Source organism: Ambystoma mexicanum, chromosome 9, assembly GCF_040938575.1.
Source record: "Ambystoma mexicanum isolate Mex_15411 chromosome 9, UKY_AmexF1_1, whole genome shotgun sequence".
NCBI lineage: Eukaryota > Metazoa > Chordata > Amphibia > Caudata > Ambystomatidae > Ambystoma > Ambystoma mexicanum.
The window spans coordinates 640,262,457-640,284,559 of record NC_090931.1 but is presented as its reverse complement, the minus strand read 5'-3'; the positions used below and the strand labels follow the sequence as shown (position 1 = coordinate 640,284,559).

General features: G+C 46.8%; 1 protein-coding gene across 1 annotated transcript in view; it reads right to left on the bottom strand.

Annotated features, from left to right (window-relative positions):
- LOC138488409 (serine racemase-like) overlaps nt 1-22,103 on the bottom strand; it is a 227,582-nt gene that overhangs the window by 62,965 nt on the left and 142,514 nt on the right. Inside the window, exon 4 of the mRNA XM_069615349.1 lies at nt 19,567-19,670. Within this exon, the coding sequence (XP_069471450.1) occupies nt 19,567-19,670 (104 nt within the window). The remainder of the gene's footprint in view (nt 1-19,566; nt 19,671-22,103) is intronic.

The following is a 22,103-nucleotide window of genomic DNA, read 5'->3' as shown; positions in this document are numbered from 1 at the left end:
TCGTTTACTGAACGGGGTGACTGTATTCTCAAAACTGGACCTCAACAAAGGTTACCACCAGTTGGGGCTTACCCCTGAATTCCGTTACATCACCACGTTTGTGACTCACATGGGGTTGTACAGGTATAAATGTCTCAGTTTTGGAATATCGTCGGCAGTGGAACTATTCCAGGATGAGATTCATCAAGTAATCAAACATTTGCCTAATTGTCTGAATTACAGCAATGACATTTTGGTATTTGGAAAATCCATGAGTGAGCATGATAACACCTTAAATCACGTTTGCAGTCTTTTGGAAGCAGCAAGACTGATCCTAAATAAAGAAAAATGTGAGCTCCGAAAACGAACACTTACATTTTTTGGCGACATATTTTCTGAACAAGGCATGATACCGAACCCTGACAAAGAGACTGCACTGAATACACCCCAAGACCAAGCACGATATGAGACCTGCAATCGTTCTTCGGTTTGGCCAGCTAATGCTCATGATACCTGGAATACTGTGCTACCAGGAGTGTGCTGTTGCGTGAACTCACAAAGGATAAACAGAACTTCAAGTGGATGCAGGAATGTCAAAAAAGCTTCGAAACCATCAGCAAGAACATCACGTCCGCTGCAGACATGGCATGTTTCAGCTCCGTCAGAGAAATGGATGTGACCGTGAATGCCAGCCCCGTCGGTTTGGGTGCCATCCTGACCCAATAGGACAAGACGAAGCCTCAAACCAAACTGATAGTTTCATGTGCCAGCCACAGTTTATCGGTCATAGAACAAGCATACTCCCAGGCGTAGAAGGAGAGCTTGTCCATGGTCTGGGCATGTAAACATTTACATTTTTTCTCTATTGCAGGGCACTTACCATTGCCACTGGTGTGAGAAACTCATGGTGACACAAGTAAGACAGATAAAAACGATCACAGTTCAAGGGTGTTTATTGAACAATGAAAATGGTATCCAGGATGGAAAAACACCTAATCTAAACCTATATCTAAGATGGGGACAGGTGTTCTCCATCAAATTAACAATAAGGCGATCCTAGTGGCGTTGTGTCGAAATAAAAGGGCCTATGATAAGAAAGCTATTGACAAACCTTACACTATATACAAAAGAAGATGCAGCATAGTCCTCAAGAAAAGAAGTGTTCTCAAATAATAAGTCAGCATGCAGTGGTTTGGGTCTCCATTCCCCACGGTTTAGCACGGGGTAGGATGGGAGCTGGTGGAGCACAGTACAGTCTCGAGCTTCTATAGCACGAGATGACAGGTTCAATGGCAAACAGTCTCGGGCTTCTCCAGCAAGAGACAACAGTTCCAAGGCAGACAGTCTCGGGCTCCTTTAGCACAAGACGACAGTTCCAAGGCAGACAGTCTCAGGACCGTCGAAATTCCGGTCTTGTTTCCTTGGAAAGTCTCTGAACTTCGGGCCTGAGGTGCTTAAACAACAAAACAAAAGTTCCTTTAACAAATGAAAGTTTGGTTCCAAAATATTCACGGGGTGGCAGGTTCACCCCCAGGTCCCCCTTTTCTGGGCGGACCCTTGTCAATTGTATTACAATTTCCACAAAATTCAGAGAGTGATGGTTTCACCCCTGGGTCCCCCTCTTCTGGGCTGACCCTTTCTCATTCCTATTTCTTTGCATCTCTTGTTCTTTTCTCCTTAAACTTTTGGGTAATAGCTTAACTCCTCAGATCTCCCTCGCTTGTGCTCGGATCTCCCTCTCGACTGCCAGCCCTTGGGTGATGGCTTCACCCCTGTATCTCCCTCGTTCGGGCTCGGACTTCTCTAGACTGCCAGTGTTGAGTTTAGCTTCACCCCAGATCTCCCTCGTCCGGGCTCGGACCCTTCTTAGTCTCTTAATGTCTTTGTCAAACAGTTAATTCCTTCAGCATCCCTCCTCCGGGTTTACTATTGCCTTTTTATAACAGTGCCCTTTTGGTTGATGACTTTTCACCCTTGGATCCCCCTCCGCAGGGCTCCGACCGCTCTCGATTCTTAGCCTTCCTTCACCAGATTAACTATGGCTCTCGAGCCGGGTGATAGTGGCTCACTCCCTCAGTCCTCCTCTTCTGGGCTGACCCCTCTTCACTTTCAATGTTCTTTCACTTTCATTGTTCTCTCTCTTTCCTTTTATACAGTTCACAAGTTTCAGGATTCACTTTCCTTGCTTTCACCCCAATTCACAAATCGAATGTACGGGGCTTTTACTCGACCCTCACGTATGACCACTTTGCATTCCTTTGGCTGCCTTTCTATGGCTTTCTGGTTTCTGTAGTTTCTCAATATGGGGCTCAACCACAGTCTCTTGAGTTAGCACCCACGTGGTGCCGCTTTCCCTCTGCAACTATTCTCCCGCTCTCACTTTCAACAGTTCCTTTAAAGTTCATTAGCCTTGTTCAAACCTTGCCACTTCTTTTCAACACAGCCCGGTGCTTTTCAATTCTCCCCTCACTCACTGGTTGTGTTGAACTGCTTGGCTTTTAGTTTCTCTGGAGTCAAGGCAGGCACCATCCTCTACTCTGCCTTATAAGTATAGGCTTGCCCTGTGTACCGTTGACATCTGCAGCAGAACACTTGCTCTATTGTATGAAGTATCAGGTTCCTCTCCACGAAGGTTCCGCAGGCCTGGGGTGAAAAGGGCAAGGTCGCTTCTCTCCTTACCACGCTCTCGCCTCCTGCTGCCTTTTTCCTTCTCTTGAACTGCTGCCTTCTTTTAGCCGTCTTCTCGTGCTGCCTGTTGTATCTGTCTTGCTCGTACTGTGCTCGTCGGTTCCACCTTTTATCGCTGTGGGGGAAACGAAGGGCCATCAGGTGTGGGGGATTAGAGTTAATTGCCTGACCTCACCTGACCTTTGTGTCGGGAGATGTCGGGTAAACAGCATCATTACAATTCTGAAAACCAGTATTCATGTCAAAAAGGAAAGGGGTTAGAGTGTGGGTAGATTGAGCAGGACAAAATGGATGAGAATGACCGGGATGGAGAACAGAACATAGGGGATTGTGGGAGCGGTAGCGTTCTTTGATAATAAAGCAGGTGTTCGGAAGATGATAATCAGAATTGTAGGGTTTGTGGGTCAAACGAGAATAATCGAGCATGAAGTGACTAGGAGGGATTGTGGGAATGGTAGTATTTTGTCTGAACCAGAGGGTAGTGCAGGAAATAGTGAGCAGAGGGCCATGGAAAAGAGTGACCAGGAGTATTCAGGTAGTGTACAAGAAAACTCGATTCTTGGGATAGACGGTTTCTGAACATGACGGGGTTTGAGATCCTAGGGGATCGCTTCTGTCTGGAGGGGTTAGTGAGTTTGGGTAAGAGAGATTTAATGGGAGGAGATGAGGCAGCTGTGGTGTAGCCTATAAAAGCCTCGGGGGTCTTGTACGCCTCTCCTTCCTTGGCATAATAACACGTCTCACCTGGGGCATTCCCCTGAGCATAACCCTCGGATCCCCTAACCAGGTGATCCTCCCCCACTGGTCCACCGCCAGGAACTGGATCCAACAGTGATGGCCTTGTCCTGGCCACCTGAATAGGGGGTTCAAGCTTTTACTGGGAGAACATCCTCCGGTTTCTCACTGACCACCAGGTACTCCTTAGAATATACGGCAACCCACAGGTGAGGATGACACCAAGAATAGCGATATGGGGGCTCTGTCTTTAAGATTACATGTTTACGATTTGCCACATTCCAGGAAAAGACCAAAACCCAGCATACTATTTGTCCCGCCACCCTAGTGGATCCGCAAGACAGGCACATTCCATTGCAGGAGAATTTACTTATTTATTTATTGGTCACTTATTAGGCACTTATTCAATTCGCAAAAACTGTTTCAAGGCACCCACAGGGTAGACAGGGTGGGGAAAGGGGAAGGTAGACAATGAATTACTGCAAGGATAAATAATTGCATTAAAAGTACAAACAAGTAATGAGAAAGTGAAGAGGAGACAAACCTATTATGCATTGTGAGTGTTCCGAACGTGCAAGTACAGAGGGGTGAGGGATAAGGTGCTATGATGCGCATGGAGAAGTGCTCAGGGTAAGTTCTAAGAGGAGAAGAAAGTAAGTGCAACCACCAATGGGCAGGGTGAGCCCAAGAAAGTGCAATAGAAAGACAGCGGCTGGGATGAGAGATGTGGGGGGGGGGGGTCAAGGCCCTAAGGACACATGATAGCCCTGCACATCAGTCACGCTGCTGTAGGATTAGCAATGAAGAGAGGAGGAGAAGGAAGAGGTAAAGGGAAAGGTCTTGAGGCTTTTTCAGAACTTAAGAAGGTCTTGCTGAAGACACAGAGGGAGAGGGAGGCTGTTCCACAGGAGGGAGCCAGTCGAGGAAAGTGATCGCCCACAAGCTCTCTGTTTAGCAAAGTGCTTAGCTCGCAGGGAGTTCATGTATGAACTATGTGATACATCAAATTAAGTTGATCGTAATCGCTTGGGCGAAACTTCAACAGGAATCTGAGCGGATCCAGCGTTAGCGATCATCACAAGATGTATCAAAACTGTAAAAATTAGACATGCAAAGGACATGACGAGGGCCCAAGATCAGGACACCCAGGAGGCTGTAAGACGTATGGCCCTGGTACAAGACGAACTTATGGTCACGGATGAACACATAGTCATAAAAGGGTGCAAAATAATACTATCCATGTCTCTACACCAGCAGGTAATTGAAATAGCCCCTGAGGGACATTGTGGAGTGGTGTCCACGGAAAGGCTACTTACACAAAAAATATTGGTCCAAAGTTGGACAGCAGTGTAGAAGAGGCACTAAATAAATGCATCACATGTCATGTGGTGGCCCTGGCCCCCAAGCACACCCTGCTGCAAATTTCACTGCTACCTGAATGGAAATGGGAAGAGCTGGCAATTGATATTTTTGGCTTGTTAAGAGACAGATCTTATGTATTGGTTGTAATAGATGAATATTTGAGATTCCCGGAAGTCCAACTGGTAAGCTCCACAGCAGCAACGTGCATCATACCCGTGTTGGAAAGCATGCTGATGACGTATGGCATCCCAAGTCATATAATCGGATAACGGTCCACCTTTCACGAGCCAGGACTTTGCAAACTTTGCTAAATATATGGAGTTCAAGCAATGGAAAATAACGCCCCTAGGCTAATGGCATTGTTGAGCAATTCATAGGAAATATCAAGAGGGCACTGCAGGAGGACCATGTCACAGACCAATCGTTTGAGCAGGCCTTGTACCAGATCCTGAAGGACTACCCCATACTCTGCACAGCACTACGGCATGTGTCGGGTAGATTTAATGTTTGGGCAAAGCATTAGAACCAGACTACCTCAAGGTCTAGGTCTAGCGGAAAAGGGTGAGTGTGACCGTCGGATCCGGGAACAGGATGCTGAAAACAAAATGAAGATGAAAATGGCTGTGGACAACAAGCGAGGGACTCGGGAAGTATCCATTGAAGTAGGTGACCAGGTAGTCGTGAAACAGTCATGGAAAAGGAAAGAAGACTGCATGTTTGTACCAGAGGCCTTGAGAGTCATACAAAGGAAGGGTACCATGGTCATCGCAGAAGACAGAGAAGGAAACAATTTACGAGGAATGTGTCTCATTTCAAAGTGTGCCAAGAGCAGGAAAATGAGTCAGAGAGGTCTCCCAGAACAGCACTAAGTGGGACTCTGAAGATTCCTACCAAGGCGGCAGGGAAGCATCGGATGAAGAGCAGGAAGTACCTGCACAAGACATGCCGCGAAAAAGCATGGAACACTTGAGCAGGACGGCCCATCAGGACAAAAATAAAACCTGTAAGACTGATTGAAGAGATGGGGAAGCAGGACCTTGGTATTTAAGAAAGGGGGAGATGTCATGTTGACAGTCAGCCACGTTATGTTAGATGCAGGGTTCAGGTTGGGGTTATTTTTTTTACAAAGGCATAACTTTGTAGGCAAAACGGGAAAGAAGCAGGCACACTAAAGACCTCTACCGAAACATGGTTTTAGGTGTGGATAAACATTGAGAACAAGGGTGTTTGGAAAAGAATTTAAATGCCTGACCAAGGAGGCCACACAATATATGCCCAAAAAGGAGATGTCAAGTGAGATGCAAGGGTCAGGTGTCAATAATATGAGGTCCTGAAGAAGGCAGTTAACTTGCTACTCTGCCGAAACATCAGGTTAGCACATGGGGGGTCATTAGGACACCCCGGCAAGCCTTGATCTATCATAGGAGAAATTGAACTTATATTTCTGAGACATAGACCCTGTTTTAAGAATGCGTATATAATGTAATTTCTGCATAGAAGCACTTGGTGTTTAGAAGAAACACAAACACTTGGGGACAGATGATGAGTTGATTATCTGTATTGTTTAGATAAATGTGCTGCAGGATCATTTTATTCAGTTTATGTTTGGCTTGGTTTCAAAAAATTGATTGTGATTCTGTATAATTCTTTAAATAATTGAGCAGCCAAGATGTAGTTAAGTGATAATGTGCTACGAGTCAAACGAAGATTGAGAGAGGAAAAAGAGAGAAAAAAATGAAAACAAGATTATGTACCAAAAAAAATTGAAATTGTGTTTATCACGGAGTTCCACAAAATAATTTTTTTCATTAGTTGAAACTAGCCGAAAAAATGGAATGATAAAGAATTGGAATAAAAGATTGTTGGGTATGCCTTTGTAAAAATAGTTGTTCTAACCGATTATACCTAACAAAAGGGTATCCCTTACGTAGACGGGTTCAGGTTGGGGGCAGGAACAGGGAAGTGACGAGTGAGAATGGGACGTCTTCAGTTCAGAAAAAAAGTTGAAGCAATACAATTTATCCCGTGTCTGTCTCGCATTTCAAGTGAGGACCCCTCGCATGGATGTTGCCCTGCTTCCCCCACCTTTAGGCGAACATCACAGGCTCCTACCTCATTAAACTCTTAAAAGAATGGTTCGCCCAAAAATGTTTATTGCAAAAAAAGATGGGCAATAATTAATAAAATCTATTGGCACTTTTTTTTTTTAAGTCCGTATGTAAAGTTTTGAGAAAATGAAGCTCAACATTTTAAAAAGGAAGCACATGGGGGCATCCATTTTGTGAAATGGATGCCCGCCTGTGCTTGCTTTTGCGGCACTAATGAAGGAAAAGCCAGCCAGCTGTAGTAAACAAAAGCTACCACTGGGTGGCTTTTCTTTCATTGGTACCGGGACTCGGAGGACGCAGACCGGAGACTACAGGCAGAGAAGCTGCAGCTGCATCTCGGTACGTGCTATTTATTTTAATAAAATAAGCACTAGCTGCAGTTTAGTTTCTAAGTTTTCTGGGTTGGAGGAGCCCGGAAAACTTAGAAATAAAACCGCAGCTTTAAAAACGTTGTATTTATGTTTGCGGTAGCTTTTGAAGCTACCGCACACATAAATACAACGTTATTGTGTTTGAAAACGCTGCGGTTTTTCTTGTGATGTGGAGGAAGGGGGGCTGCTTACGAGGTAAGCAGCCTCCTACCCCCTGAGCCCCCAAAGCATGGGGCTGTAGGTTTGGGCCCCCCGCGAGCACCCTTTATTTTGGTAAAAGAAAGGGAGGTGACCCTCTCCCCCCACCCTAATTGGATGGGGCACATAATGTAGCCCTCCCTGGGGGCATATTTCTGCCCCTAGGAAGGGGCATCTGCTCCCAGGGAGTACTACATGAGATCCCCCCTATCCATTTGTGGTGGGGTGAAGGGCTACCAGACATGTGTGGGCAGGGCCCCCAAGGATGGGGCTGCATGTTTGGACCCCCTGGAGCAGATGGGTACCCATCTGCTTGTAGGGAAGGGCCCAAACATAAAAAGAGTAAAACACAAAGAATGGGTGGTTTTGGGGGGATGGGGAGCCCACTAGACCATCAGGTGAATTTCCAATGAAATGGGGGTGGCCCCCTCCCCCCACCCCAAGTGGATGGGGCACCTCATGTACCCCTCCCTGGGGGCAGATTTCAGGCCCTAGGAAGTGGCATCTGCCACCAGGGAGGGCTACATGAGATGCCCCCCATCCATTTGGGATGGGGAGGAGAGGGCCACCACAAAACGTGGGACAGGCCCCCCCCCATGGATGGAGCAGTAGGTGTTGGGCACCCTGGGGGTAGATGGGCACACTGATGTGTCCATCTGCCCCAAGGGAAGTTGGGTAAACAAAACAAAAAATCAAAATGTTTTGGTGCAGTTTAGGGGGGCCCGGGGAGCACCCTAAACAACCAGGGAAAATTGTAAAGTAAAGGGGGGTAGCCCTCTCCCCCCTCCCAAAATGGAGGGGGGCATCTCATGCAGCCCCCCCCCCCCCTGGGGGAAGATATCTGCTCCTAGGAAGGGGAATCTGATGCCAGGGAGGTCTGCATGAGATGCCCCCCATTCATTTGGTTTGGGGGGGAAGGGCCACCACAAAATGTGGGACAGGCCCCCCAATGGATGGGGCAGTAGGTGTTGGGCACCCTGGGAGCAGATGGGCACACTAATGTGCCCATCTGCCCCAAGGGAAGTTGGGTAAACAAAAACAAAAATTAAAAATGAGTTGGTGCAGTTTAGGGAGGCCTCAGGGGCACCCTAAACCACCAGGGAAAATTGTAAAGGAAAGGGGGTGGCCCTCTCCCCACCCCCACCCAAAATGGAGGGGGCATCTCATGCAGCCCCCCTAGGGGCAGATATCTGCTCCTAGGAAAGGGCATCTGACGCCAGGGAGGGCTGCATAAAATGTCCTCCCCATCCATTTGTGGTTGGGGGAGAGGGCCACCACAAAACGTGGGACAGGCCCCCCAATGGATGGGGGCACATTGGCACACTAATGTGCCCATCTTGCCCATGGCAAAGGGGCAAACAAAAAGAAGAAAACTCTTTTTGTTTCTGTTGTTGATTTGGGCAATTGGGGGGCACACTAGACACCAGGGATTATGATGAATGCAAGGGGACTGGCTGCTTTGCAAGGAAAGCAAGTGCAGTGCTGGGTGTGGATCGCTGGATGTGCGCCTTGCAATGGCACAGCACATTGGTGTGGCGCTTACTTCTTGTGCACAGTATTCAGACAGAGGAAGTGAGCACCATAGTAAGTGGGCATTGGGCGTTTTGAGAGAATTAATGTTGTGATTATCCCCCGGTGCTCAGTAGCGGATGTTGATGATGGGAGCATGGCAGTGTGGGTTGGTTTTTGGCTGGGCTGACACAGATAATATATGTGTTTTTTCCCCTTCTACAGGTCTTGTACAGTAAAGGCTTCTCCTTTGTTATGTAAGTATGGAATTTGGGTTGTTTCAACATTCTATATTATGCGGGCAGGGGGGTGGATTTCTAGTGGGATGTGTGGGAACTGGGGCAGGAGTGTTGGTGGTGTGAGCGGGAGTGGGTGCTTGGGGGAGGTATTGTGGTGGGCAGGGACACACTTGTGAGTGTAGGCCACGATTTGCCCCCCAGACCAGCTGGACAGCGCTGTTCCCCTGGGAGGGCAGTTTGCTACTAAGCCATCTGTACAAGGTTTACTTTGAGATGTGGATTTTCATACGCCCATTGGTCTTATTCCCATTTTCTATCAGTGTGCAGTTCAGCCTTCCGTGGTGGTAGATGACTTGGATGTGCCATGTATCTGGTGGAAGGAATTAAAGTTTGCAGATAGCAGCCTCAAAGTTTGCATGCATTATTGGTGGGCTGAGTACAGATTGTAATTCTTTTTTGTTTCCTTTGCAGTTGTGGCTATTCGAAAGCTTCCGCTGACTTATGTAAGTAGTTAAACATTTCATTTTGTTGGTATGCACTGTAATGTGGGAGAGGATGGTTACTGTGGTGGGAGGGACTGTGGCTGTAGTCTCAGTGGTATGGGTGGGAACGGCTAGTGGGGAGGTCATGTGGGCAATGATGTGTGTGCCCTAAATAGAGGAAGTTGCCTGCTTTGTAGGAGCAAAAATGTAGTACACATAAGTATCACCAGTTTTTCAAATATGTTTGCGCTAGTAATGCAGATGGTCAATTCTTCTGAGCATGCAATGCACACTTGGTATGGAGCTCTTTCCTTTTATTGTTATAGTCACCATTTGTGTCGTCCAAGTCTAGCAGTGGTCTCAGTGAGCCCTGCCAGGCTCCCCATCCTTTGGCAGGGGGCAGAACTGCAACCTAGACCAGCCAGAGGGGCAGGACAGTCGGGGGGGTGATGTCGCTGGCCTTGGGCACCCGTCTCCCATGTGGGTATTTCGTCCCCCAAGTTCAGCAGGGGTTGCAGGGAGCCCCAGCAGGGTTCCCATCCTTTCCTGGAGGGGGAAAGCTGTAGCGCTGGCCAGCCAATGTATATCGCAGAGCTTTCCAAACACTGTGGTGGCCTGGTCCCAGATGATTCCCAGGAGGGATTGGAGAACTCCAGGGAAGGAAAGGGCCATCAACGCCTCGGTGAGGAAACTGAATGGGGAGCTGGCAAGAATGACAAAGGGCAATGATAGGATTCGGACAATTCACAATGGGTTCATCAAAGGTGAACTGATGTTTCACCGAGACGGGGTGCAACTTTCAAAAAGAGGCATGGACATTTTCATTGCAGACATTATGATGTTTGCCCAAACGCTATGTTGCGGGGGAGGGGAGCCCAGTAACTGATGAACTTACTGCATTGTGTGGCATGGTAATACAATCATGAGTAAATATGTTGACAGTGAGATTCTGACTTCCTAGCAAATGATTAGCGTTCATGGCATGTCAATGTATTCACTATGTCGGTGCTGCTTATTTGTTTGCGAACCATCACCACCTTCAGCAGCCTAATTCCACTTGCTGGCCCTTGCAGTAGCTCTGTCCTTGTGACCTTCCTCCTTCCAACACAGAACTGTATGTGAATGAGCTGGGGGTTTTGTCGAAAGTGTGCCAGCAATTGTCTGGAAGGGCCTGCCATGTACTTTCCTTATCTTCACTGACTGCGTCTTGATCACTTCTGCCTTTTCAACTCACCCAATCACTAATAAGTTACGTGGTTGCTTCTCTGCTCCATTCTGAATTGGTACTGTGGGTTCAATCCTCGTCCCCACACTTGTATTTGTGTAAGGTATAGCGAAAGAGGACATCTTACTTAGATTTTTTATTGTCTTTGTTGTAGGTGCAGGTGTGTTGTAGCCGTCTATCCACTTGTAAGAAAGCAGTGAGCTGGTCCTTAGCATTTCACGTGAGTGTTTGCAAAATAGTACCCCATTTTTGTAGCGTGCTGAGAGTACATCATATTGCAGAGGTCTGTTACAGTTTGTGAGCAGAGTCTTGACATTTTAGCGTACCTGTGTGGTGTAGGTCTGTGGCATTGAATACCACTTACTCTACTAGGTTCCATACTTTGAGAAGCACACATACGTATTGTTTCAGTCATTATCTGTTCTTTGAGCAGTGAAGGGTTCCATAGCGACAGTAGTCATGGCATCTCGTTGAATAATGTCTGGTGCAGAGGCTTTCGCTGTATTGATGGAGTCTGACTCGGAGCACCCCACAGAGCCGGATGTGCAATCTGAAACAGATACTGCTTCTGAGGGTGAGCAGGAAGGTGAATGGGGAAGTGGCTTTTTGATGGATGCTAGTTCTTCCTCCTCCTCCTCCTTATCATCTGATGACGAAGAGGATGAAAGAGAACATGCATCTTTTCCCTCACTTCCCACACGCAGGGGACCTGTAAGGGTGAGGGGACATGCAGGAATGCAAGGAATGTGCCAGTTCCTGACATGGCTGCTGAGTCACAGTGGGTGCCTCCAGCAATGGATCATCCTGTTGTGCCCCCTTTCACTGGTATATCAGGGTGCACAGTGAATACAGGTGGGTTTCAGCCTATTGACTTTTTTAACCTTTTTGTTGATGATGGGTTTATTGCAGATGTGGTTCAGCAAACCAATTTGTACGCTGCACAGTTCTTGAGGTCACGGGGTCCCACTCTCAAACCCCATTCCAGAGCACATGCATGGGTTCCAACAACGAATGTTGAGATGAGAAAATGTTGGGGTCTCACTGTGCTCATGGGAATATCGCCGGAGCCGTCTATCTCAATGTACTGGTCTACTGAAGCAGTAGATTTAACCCCTTTTTTCCAGCAACAATGAGTAGAAATGGCTTTCAAGCACTGCAACGTATGTTTCATTTCAATGACAACTCGGTAGCATTACCCAGAACTGACCCAAATTTTGATAGGCTCTTCAAACTTCAGCCATTTCTGCAGCACTTCACTCAGCGATTTGCAGAGGTGTATGTTCCTAGCCAGAACATATCCATTGATGAATCATTGGTGTTGTTCAAAGGTCGGCTAGTGTTCAAGCAATTCATTCCCAGCAAGAGAGTGCGATACAGGATCAAGTTGTACATGTTGTGTGAAAGTACCACTGGGTATGCCTACAGCATGAGAGTCTACACTGGGAACGACTCCACCCTAAACCCTCTGGGCTGCCCAGCCCATTTAGGGACAAGTGAGAAGATTGTTTGGGATCTTCTCACACCATTGCTCCACAAGGGTCACCATTTGTATGTGGACAATTTCTACACAGGAATTCCACTGTTCAAGGAATTGTACAATGTGGGCACACTGGCATGTGGTACAATCTGCAGTAACCGCAAAGGCTTCCCCAGACAACTTGTGTGTAAGAAGTTGGACATGGGAGTATGTATGGCATTGCGGCGGGATGAACTGCTGGCAGTAAAATTCTGCTCCAAAAGGGATGTGTACATGCTAATTACTATTCATGATGAAAATACTTCAGCAGTTACTCCGCGCGGGCAGACTTGGCAACTGCATTCTGGACTACAAGAACATGGGTGGAGTAGATAAAGCAGACCAAGTGCTTCAGCCATACCATGCTGAACGCAAGTCACGCATGTGGTACAAAAAGTTGGCCACACACATTATGCATGTAGCAACATACAATTCTTATGTGGTGTACCGTGCAGCTGCTCCACAAAACAACCTCTCCTTTCTAACGTTTGAAAAAGAAGTTGTACAATCTCTGACTATAGTCCATGTACAAACTCCCTCCTTTCTGGAGGTAGAAGATGTGGCCAGATTGAAAGATCAACACTTTGCTGATAATGTTCCTGCCACAGCCATGAAGACACAACCTTACAGAAAATGTAAGGTGTGTACACAACAATGAATGAGGAGCGATACTCAGGTGTACTGTCCGCAATGCCCTTACAAGCCCACCCTCGCCTACAGCCTTGTTTCCTTTTGTATCATTCACAGGAAAAAGTATTGGGAGATCAACTGATTTCCGGGAATGCCCATCATTTCTTCAAAGGGACCCATAGGCTCTGAATTCGTTCATGTCTTACAAAAGAATGGCACTCCTGTTTCCTGCACTGGAGGTGTACCTTTAATAAAAATGCAACAGTATTTCAACTCACTTGATTTAGCGTGCCTTCACGAGCATTGCTAGTCCTGCTCCCTCCACCTGAGGCCTGCCTTGGAAAGGCACACCACTCCAGTACCTTTCCCTTGAGGCCTGCCTTCGAAATAAAGGTCTGTCTAGCTCCCTTAGCTCAAGGAGTGACTTGCAAAGGAACGCAATTCAGGTTCCTTCAATTTGAGGCATGCCTGCAAAAGAAAATTCATTACCGATCCCTCCACTCGAGGCGTGCCATACACAAGTAGGAAATCCATTGTGGTTAACTGCCCTTTGGCGTGCTTTGGCAAGCTATGCTAGTCCTGCTCCCTCCACTTGAGGCCTGACCTGGAAAGGCACACCACTCCAGTACCTTCCACTTCAGGCCTGCCTCAAAAGGAAACGTCAGTCTAGTTGCCTCTGCGCGAGGTGTAACTTGCAAAGGAATGCAATTCAGGCTCCTTGACCTTCCAGAGCATCTTGGAACGGAATGCCACTCCAACTCCCTCCGCTTGAGACGTGCCTTGGAGAAGAAGGGAACACCACTCTGATTCACTCCCTTTTGAAGTGTCTTGGCAAGGCATGCTAGAGGTGCTTGCTCCACTTGAGGCCTGCCTTAGAAAGATACGTCAGTACAGCTCCATCTGATCCAGGAGTACATTGGAAAGGAATGCGATTCTGGCTCCTTCCACTTGAGGCTTGCCTGACAAAAAACATCAGTCCTGCTGCCTCCACTGGAGGTGTGCCTTACACAAGAAAGGAACACCATTCTGGTTCTCTCCCCTTTGGGGTTTCTTGGCAAGGCATGCTAGTGCAGCTTGCTCCACTTCTGGCCTGCCTTGGAAAAAAACATCAGTGAAGCTCCCTCCGCTTCAGGCATACATTGGCAAAGGAACCCGATTCCGGCTCCTTCCACCTAAGGCTTGCCATACAAAGAAAGGTCAGTCCCGCTCCCTCTACTCGAGGGGTGCGTTGGAGAAGATGGGAACACCATTTCGGTTCCCTCCACTCAACTGGTGTCTTTTGAAAATAGTACATGCCACTTTGGCTCCCTCCCTTGAGGTCTAAGTGTCATGAAAGTGATACTTGGACACCATCTATATTGGGGCGGTGTCTTGCGTACCTCGTACCACCCTGCCTTCTTTATTGTTTTACCTCAACTAATGTTATGTGTGGTGTAACTGAAATGTCTTCTGTGGGAATTACTTGGATACAATTGGTGTGTGAGTGAGGTAAAGCTACGTAGAACATGCAGATGTTATTTCTGTGAATGCACTTTCCCAACACTGCAGAAATGATTAGCATGTTAGAGGGTGTTTGTTTAGTGTGAGTAAGGTTGCACATATGAATGTTTCAACATACTTGCTATGGGCATACTTGAAGTTGGTGTGAAAGACAGCGCCTGTAGGCCAAGCAGCCAAGTGAGCCAATGTGCACTTGCTATCAGTCTGCAGATACCATTGGAGACACGTGACATTTGAATGCAGACACAGACAGTTGATATGCAAGTGCCGGAAAATTATGTGCAAGATATTGCTAGAGACACAGTTGCATTTTGAGCACTTGTCCATGTGCTATAAGTGTGTTGCTCTGGAGCAAGTGATTTGGTAGAAGTGCGACTGCTGAAATGGATGCCTATTGACTGCAGACACGAAAGGTGTATGAATGGCCAGTGATACAGTGGGTGCCTTGTCTTGGCATCACTGATCACAATGAGGTTCTTCCTTGTGCTAAACAAGGAGATTACTCCTTGTGCTAAATTCCACCTTGCCTGTCTGACTGCATTGTGACCTGTATGTATAACAAGTGTCAGCTTTGGTGTATGTGAATGGGCTTACTGACAGCACTTTACTCTTTACTGAGAGTAATAAAGAGAACTTACTGTACAAATAATTTACCCATTCTCACCCAGGTACGACACCCATGCATACGAGGTCTGCCTTTCATTGGGACACCTGTGGGAACGCGGGAAGGTAGGCCATGTGTTGTTGGCGGAGTGTTTCAGTGGGTGAGCAGAGTGAAATGTGCGAAAATTGTGGTTTTTTTTACCACATTTTACACTTTGCCGGGGTTGTGGGTAATACATTCTGGGCCAATATGCGCAAGTCAGACCTCTGTGGATTCCCACAGGTGTCATCTTTTTGGAAATGCATGGGTTCCCTGTTTTCCTTGGTGGCTTCGACACCCTAGGCCTAAATCTGTGGGTTATGCGCATGAGCAAAATTCCTTCTCTGCCGAAAGACTTGGGGTTACCAGTGTTTTAGGTTTTTCCCTTTGCGCCCAGATAGGTGCACCCACACATGTGAGGTACTGTTTTCGTCGGGACACCTGTGGGAACGCGGGAAGGTAGGTCATTTGTTGTGTTTACGTGGTTTTCATAACGTTTCGACCCATTCGCTGCTGCCCTTTGTCACACAAGCCTTTCATTTCCCAAATGTGACGTACATTTAGTCGCTGCTTTAGGCACTATATACTTTTGTAACCTGCACAAGTCACCTACCCTTCAAAAAAATGTATGCTTGCCCTTCCTCACCACATTTGTTTTCCTTATTTACACATGCTTATTGCGTCTATTTAGACTGTAAGCATAAAACTCCTGTGTACTATGGCTCCGTTTTGGCTTGTGGTATTGCTTGTTTTGTGAAACATTACAAATAATTTGTGATTTCCTAACTGGAAGAGTCAGGGGAATGTAGTGGAGCATTTTTTTTCTCAAAATTCATAGAAGCCATTGCTGTACCGGGCCAACCATGTCTACCACATGCCTTCTTTTCTGTAATTTTCCCGCTTTTTCCCCAAACTATGGAATTTTTCCCTACATAGTTGTTGCCTCACCTGCGCAAATCACCCCTTCCTAAACTTGGAATTTTGTCTACCTTTCTGTCCTCCCATTCCTCTTTCCTACCCTTGTCCTATTGGAAAAATAAATGCCAAAATCGCCTACCTCTCACAAAACGGTTGATAACCATATCAAAATATGTTTTTTTGATTTCCACTCAACCTGCTCTTGAAAGCCTGGAAAATGGGAAATTCAGCACAGCAAACCATTTGTTCATAGCACTTACAAGGAAAAGACCACAGGCTTCTTTGCACATCATTTTATTGGCATTATTTGAAAAAAACCCAAATGTTCTCCCTTTTTGATTATTTTCTCTCACCCCCCTACAGCAAACTAGGATTCCTTGGTGGCGTTATGACCGCCTACATGTGGGAAAAAAGGGGCCAAATTTGGCCGAAATATCGCATGTAACAAAAAAGTTTCAAGGGATTGAATGGCGACATAACCGAAATCACCAAAAAAGGCCTTGGGACTGGGGGGAAACCCATGGCAGTTAAGGGATTAAAGCTCAGAGGTCTCCTCGCTTTGATGAAAGCAAAGTGATCTTGTATCCCTAACTACTGTCCAGTGGGCTCCCATATTTCATCATAACCCAATGGGTTCCTATTTCGTGTTAAATCCCAGAGATCGCCTAAACCCCCTATCCCTCATTGGTGCCCGGCGCAGCGAATCCACAGGATACACTGCATGTGGATCGGCTCGTTTCCGAGCCTTAACACAGTGTAATCCCGTGGACGCACTTGCGTGCATCCAGCGACGGGTACACTCTCTTCCTTTTTATTTCTGGCAACCAAGGAAAGGGAAAAGGGACCACATGTAGTCCATTCTCTCTTTTCCAAGGTGGCCATTTTCCTCCCGTTCATTAGTGTGGAGCAACTTGGCCCAAAATGGCGCCCTGTTGCTCCTTGCTAATGAAGCAGTACGCGTGTTCTAGTGTTCCTAGAACCAACGCGTACTGCGACAAAACCTTTTCAAACGGCGAAAGAAATGCTGCTTGAAAAGGTTTTGTCAGCCATTAGTGTTCCGGGGCTGCAAACTCAGGAATACTAGTAACCCAAGCCTGCAGACCCCGGAATACTAATGGCAATAACCACCTTGCCCACAGGCTATTACCGCCTTAAGGCGGTAATTGTCACGCATTCTGTCACACATTCAACACGTCATGCTACTACCAGTACACATCATGATACCTCCAGCGCCCATCATGAAAATACTAGTACACAACTCACATGCGGTACTCATGGTTACCCCTCCAGGCAGCGACGTGGGATCCGAGGTCCACGATGCCTCAGTTCACAATCGGAAGACTGTATCGCTACAGCCACGATATTCGTGGTGGCTTTGGTTGCTTGATAGTTGGCAGTTGCCTTGGAGATTATGCAACGCTCGTACAACACGACTACATGACCATGTGAGATGGACAAGGTCACGTGATCACGTTACCACAGTAACTGCATAAAGGAACGCCAGAGACTCCATTTGGCGCTTCTCAGCTACGTTCTTATCCAGCTCATAGCGTTTCCTCAAAGCACTTCGAACTTCTGATACTTCTGGATTTTGACCGGGGTTTTGCTTCACGGACCCTCTTTTGGCAACTCCACAGCTACGACTACTTCATTTCGGCTCGGATCTCTCAAACTGCTTTGACCTCTGCAAAGCTCTACGGACTGTTTTTGTATTAACGTTTTGTTTTGGCGTCCTTGAATTGTGAACTTGAACATTTCCGACCTCGATCTGTGTTATTGGATTGCCTTTGGAATTCCCTTATTTGCTCCACACACATTCTCACTCAGGCTCTTTACCCGAGTTCCTACCTGGTTGCATGTCAAGTATCTTCCAGTGCCAGGTATTTCAATCGCTGGATCTTCATGGACTTTCACCTTGCACCGCCCTAGTGGGGGAGTAGTCAGGTATCCTGTCCTCCCTCCTCCACTTACACATCCTCCCCAGCATACCAACTGGTAGGTGTCAGTTTCTGAGCTTCGTGATTGAATTAGTTGCACAAATTGTAACGTGATTGTTCCACTAACCCCCTGTTTCCATTGCAGCTACCTGGGGACCAGGTGTATTGTTCCAGCCACCTGTGGCCTCAATAACTGGTCAGTGAGTTCCTATTAGTCTCTCTGACTGGTGCTTGGGGACGAAGATATACATAGTCTATGCAAGAATCAGTTCTGACAGTAATGGCCCGCTGGCTCAGCGGTTATTGCCACATTACTGCCCAATAGGCTTATCTCGCTCACCACTTCCAAATGTGCGAATATCCCTTTTTACCTCTGTTGTCTCATTGTTATCCCTTGATACCTCCTTTTTCCGAAATCATGTTCCACCAGCACTTTTCACATTAAAACCCATTTTGTATTTTGTTAAGTATTTGACACATATGATACAAGGGCCCCTCCATGACCTCAAAGGGATATATACATATCAGGTTAATTTCCAGATGAACTGTGTGTAACCTTTCAATTGAAATGGATATGGGGTTAGAACTGAGGCACATCCCCCATTTTTCACTGGATGGAGTGCTTTGGATGATTTGATATTAAGGCTCAGTCAACCCGTAAACAACCCTTGTTATTTACTCTAATATTTAAAGTAGAACTGTGTCCCAGAAACCTCTTTCAACTCCTAGTGTGGGCACAGGAAGTGACAGATGTCTGTTAAAGGCCAGGCCACATCCTGGTTATTTTCAGAAGATGAGCAGGGAGCAAGTTTTGACACAACTTTTCTTACAGAGAAGTACATCTACCCACGCTGGGTACATGACTGGAGATCCGTCTGGATCCTGGATCACCAGCTCTCGAAGATCTTCCTCCAGTTTCTCTTAAGGTGACAGACTGGGCTTTATCAGATGCTGGGCTTTGTCTGCATCCTACTAAAAAGACATTGTTAGGCTTAGTATATTGAGATCTACTTGCAGTGGTTGGGAGCCGGGGGTTGACTGGCCTAAAGGGAACTCCGGAGATTTCCTGGTGAGCCTCTGCTTTGTGTGGATGCCCATTTTTTTCCAAATGTTCTTGTGGGAGAACCCCACAAACCCTTCATACAGGGTTTGTGCTTGCTCACATGGTGAAATATGGGGCCTGGCTAGGAGTTTTAAAATTGTTAGTATATGTGCTTTATATTCAGTTGTTCTGCTAGTTAAGACTATTTTGACTCTTGAAAATCACTTGATCTTGGTGTTTTTAATATACTAACGAGCCAGCATAGCAACTTCATATCTTTTAGCAACTCGGAATGTGTGTGAAATGCCTCCTAACATGTCTTAAGTATGGTGTGGGCAGTGTAAGGGCCAAAAAGAGTAAAGAACAAAGTTGCCATCCATTTGAGAAATGTAGGGACAGTGGGAGGTTTCACAACAGTGGGCTGCCTCCTAATCCTGATCAGTGAGAAGCAGTGTCCATTCCTACAAGTACAAAGCCCACCTACCTCATAGGTGGGCTCGCACTCCACCACATACGCTCCATATCCTTGGATGGCAGCCTTCTTGCAGGACGCCACTGTCCGAGGGACCACAATATAGGCAGGAATACCTGGGAGGAGATGTGCTAAGAATTAATGCATGGATATTGAGAGCTAAATACACACAAATATATAGGTTCATATTGATTGACAGCCTGCATGGACTACCAGTCCCATATAGTTTGGACACTCTCCTGCCTGCTGCAGCACCATCATTAGAATAGGGCAGTGTTTTTAGAAAAAAATATCACATCCACCAATTACTGTTACTGCAGGAAGTAAAGTGGCCAACAAATTTACTGGTAGGGCAATACAATTATCCGGACATGTAGTATTTTTAAATACTGCCAGCCTCATTTTGAATGGGGTGCAATGGTAAACCAGGGTGTTATGGCTTTACACCTTGATTTACCTCTATGCCCCATTTTCCTGCAGTGACAGGTGTTAAGATGGATTTCTAAACTCTGACCTGGTGGGCAGAAGTTTAGGAGGCCACCCTAGTTTGGTGGAACAGGGGCACTTTCTGGACAAACCAGACCAATCTACGGTAGCTTGGCAGACGGTCAAGACTAAGGGCCTGATCACGAGTTGGGCTGTATTCCGTCTGCAATACAACCCGACTGGAATAGCCCTAACACCGATCGGTCCGGCGGTATTACCGCCGGATCACGGGTTGGGTGTTACCGGTAAATCCCCATTCCACATTAGGTCCATTGGATTCAATGGGGCATTTTCAGTGCTAACTATGCAGGCTAATGCAGCCCGCGGTAATACAGCCGAAAACAGGGGATTATCACCTCCAGAGAAAAGCTGGAGGTAAAACAGCCCATTTATCGCCCAACTTGTGATAGGGCCATCCCTTAAATGCGGCTGCAATACCGTTACCACCGCATTTAAGGGCTACAGCCCAACTCGTGATGAGGCCCTAAGTCTCAGAACGGGTGAGAGTGATCGGAATCCCACAATGAGCACACACAGTAAAACACAGATTACTCTTAGACAGATATATATCAAAAATTCATTTATTATAGGCCTTATAATCAAAACACAATTAAACCACAGAGTTATGAAGAAACAATACCTCAAACGATCATTCACTATCTAACATATATACAATAATGCGATTAGCCTAAGGCTGATGATGGGGGAGAAAATAACTAAGACCTGTAACAGAAAGGGGTTAAATTAACACAGATATTAGTTTAGGCAGTCCATCAACAATCCTTATCTTATGTAGTCCAGCCCTACGAAGAGAGAAGCCTAGCATTCAAAGTACAGTTGTACGTTATCAACGCACGATCGTGCGTAAACGAAAAAGCGGGTACTCTTTAGGGGAATGTAGCTGCTCAGGAAGGGGCTTGAGGCGATGAAGAAGAAGTTCCTATTCCTAGAGGAGGGTCTAACCTTGCAGATAGAGCGACTTTCGGAGTTCGGGAATAGCTGGGGAGCGCAGGCTATCCCAACCAAGGCCAGTCTCTTTTGAGGGCTGCTTGTGCGTAAAAATGAATGGATGTGCCAGGGGGCCATCAGTAAGTTAGGAAAGTACTTAATGACCCTTTGTGTAGGCGTTAACCTTGCAGTTTCAGGATGGTCCGGCTCTCAGCGGCTGCGGTACGGGATGATTGTCCGTGACGAGACGTTTGCTTTTTCTCAGCCCTCGAAGGAAGAAGGATAGTTCTGGTTCAGCACGTCTCAGGACATGGCAGGCAAAAACTGCAGGCACTGTCAGCAATGGTCACCACAGCGGGCGACACAGCGACCGCAAATGCTCATGGTGTGGCGCACTCTCGTAAATCACGACTCAGAGGAGCTAGGCCAAAGAGATTTGGTGGGAGAGGACCCATGAGCACAATCTTGCGATTTCCCCCCGTCTCGAGTCTCAACTCGGGATGGCAGCGTTTCTGTGTGATACCCTAGGTTGGAGCTGGTCAGTTCACTGGATGTCCCAGGAATACTTCCAAAGATGCTCTTTTCGAGGGTAAGTAGAAGAAGCCGAGAGTAGTTGTTCCCACTAGTCCAAAGGGATAAAGCGCCCTTGCAGGCCTTCTTGGTACAATGAAGAAAGAGGGGTCCGACGGGACAACACCGGGGCCAGGGTGCCAAACCTTCCGAACATGTCACAGGCAGTTCCTTGAGTCTGCTTTCTTGTTAAGGATACTTGACTCCTTATGAGGTTCTGTGTGAACGTTAGTAGATCGACCTGGGATGGATGGCAGAGGCCCTTCTCTTATCCAATATTGCCTACGAAAAAAGCATGGAAGCAAATGCAATCTCACTTAAAACAACACTAGAGCCCTTGCTCCAAGAAAGCAACAAGAAAAAAACTACTCAGACAAGAGCTTGATGCTACAGAAGTGAGGAAAAAGAGAATATCGGCTGAAACTGAGACCTTTCGTGAAGGAAGGGCTGGTCTTAAGTACACCGGCATGTTTGATCCCCAGCAACACCTTCCAGCCTATTAGGAGCCTTACCCATGATCAGGCCACTGAAGCTGGAGGGTCAGA